This window comes from Sinocyclocheilus grahami, unplaced genomic scaffold (genome assembly GCF_001515645.1).
Source record: "Sinocyclocheilus grahami isolate Dianchi unplaced genomic scaffold, SAMN03320097.WGS_v1.1 scaffold2459.1, whole genome shotgun sequence".
Taxonomy (NCBI): Eukaryota; Metazoa; Chordata; class Actinopteri; order Cypriniformes; family Cyprinidae; genus Sinocyclocheilus; species Sinocyclocheilus grahami.
In genome coordinates this window covers 26,777-27,516 of record NW_015507638.1, presented here as the reverse complement: position 1 = coordinate 27,516, position 740 = coordinate 26,777, and the positions used below count along the sequence as shown (strand labels likewise).

Sequence of the window (740 nt, the reverse complement as noted above, 5' to 3'; positions counted from 1 at the left end):
AGTGCTGGTGCATTTTGGTCTTCTGCTTCCTCTCTAACAGTCACAGTCACAGATGGCTGAAGCTTTTAATAAAACAAAGGCAAATATTTTGTTTAACTCATAAAAGATAATGTTATATACTATTACTAGTATAATAAGGACTATTTATTCATGTTAAATTAATACTGAAAATGGCCCAAACAAAATTATATTATATACTTGGCACACACAACCTATAATTATTACCTTCATGACTGAAGTTATTGATGCCATTTCAGTTCTCAAACGAATCTTGACACCTTCAACTCTATCTTTGTTGACGTACTTGAGCTTGAATCTGGGATCAATTGCAGAAGCCATGTCAAGCAACTCTTGAGTCTGTGGATCATCATACTTCTCATTCAGGTAGTCCAGGATCTTCTTCTTGATGCATTTTGACCGTTCTGTTTCTCCCTCTTTCTCTGCCAAGATTTTATTGTTGAACAAATGAAGTACAGGCTTCACATATGATACACTTACATATTGCTCTCCTGAAAGAGCATCAGTGAATTCAGCAAGTGGAGAAAGGGAGTTGTTGACCGCCTCAAGGACTTCTACATCCTGCCATGTGGGGACAAGGTGTCTGGCTTTTCTGTCCGCGGAGAGAACACAAGAAATGGCACTCTGTTGTTCCAACACCCTGGCAATCATTGCTTGTTTTGAGCCCCACCTTGTGTTGAGGTAACTTGAGCTCTTTCTGGGCCTCGGACAACTCCCTCCTT

The 740-nt window shown here is 39.9% G+C and overlaps 1 protein-coding gene across 1 annotated transcript in view; it reads right to left on the bottom strand.

Moving 5' to 3' along the window:
• LOC107575082 (uncharacterized) overlaps window positions 1–740 on the bottom strand; it is a 1,972-nt gene that overhangs the window by 445 nt on the left and 787 nt on the right. The window contains exons 3-5 of the mRNA XM_016261494.1: window positions 689–737; window positions 226–610; window positions 6–62 (exon numbers count right to left, since the gene is read on the bottom strand). Coding sequence (XP_016116980.1) covers window positions 6–62; window positions 226–610; window positions 689–737 — 491 coding nt within the window. The remainder of the gene's footprint in view (window positions 1–5; window positions 63–225; window positions 611–688; window positions 738–740) is intronic.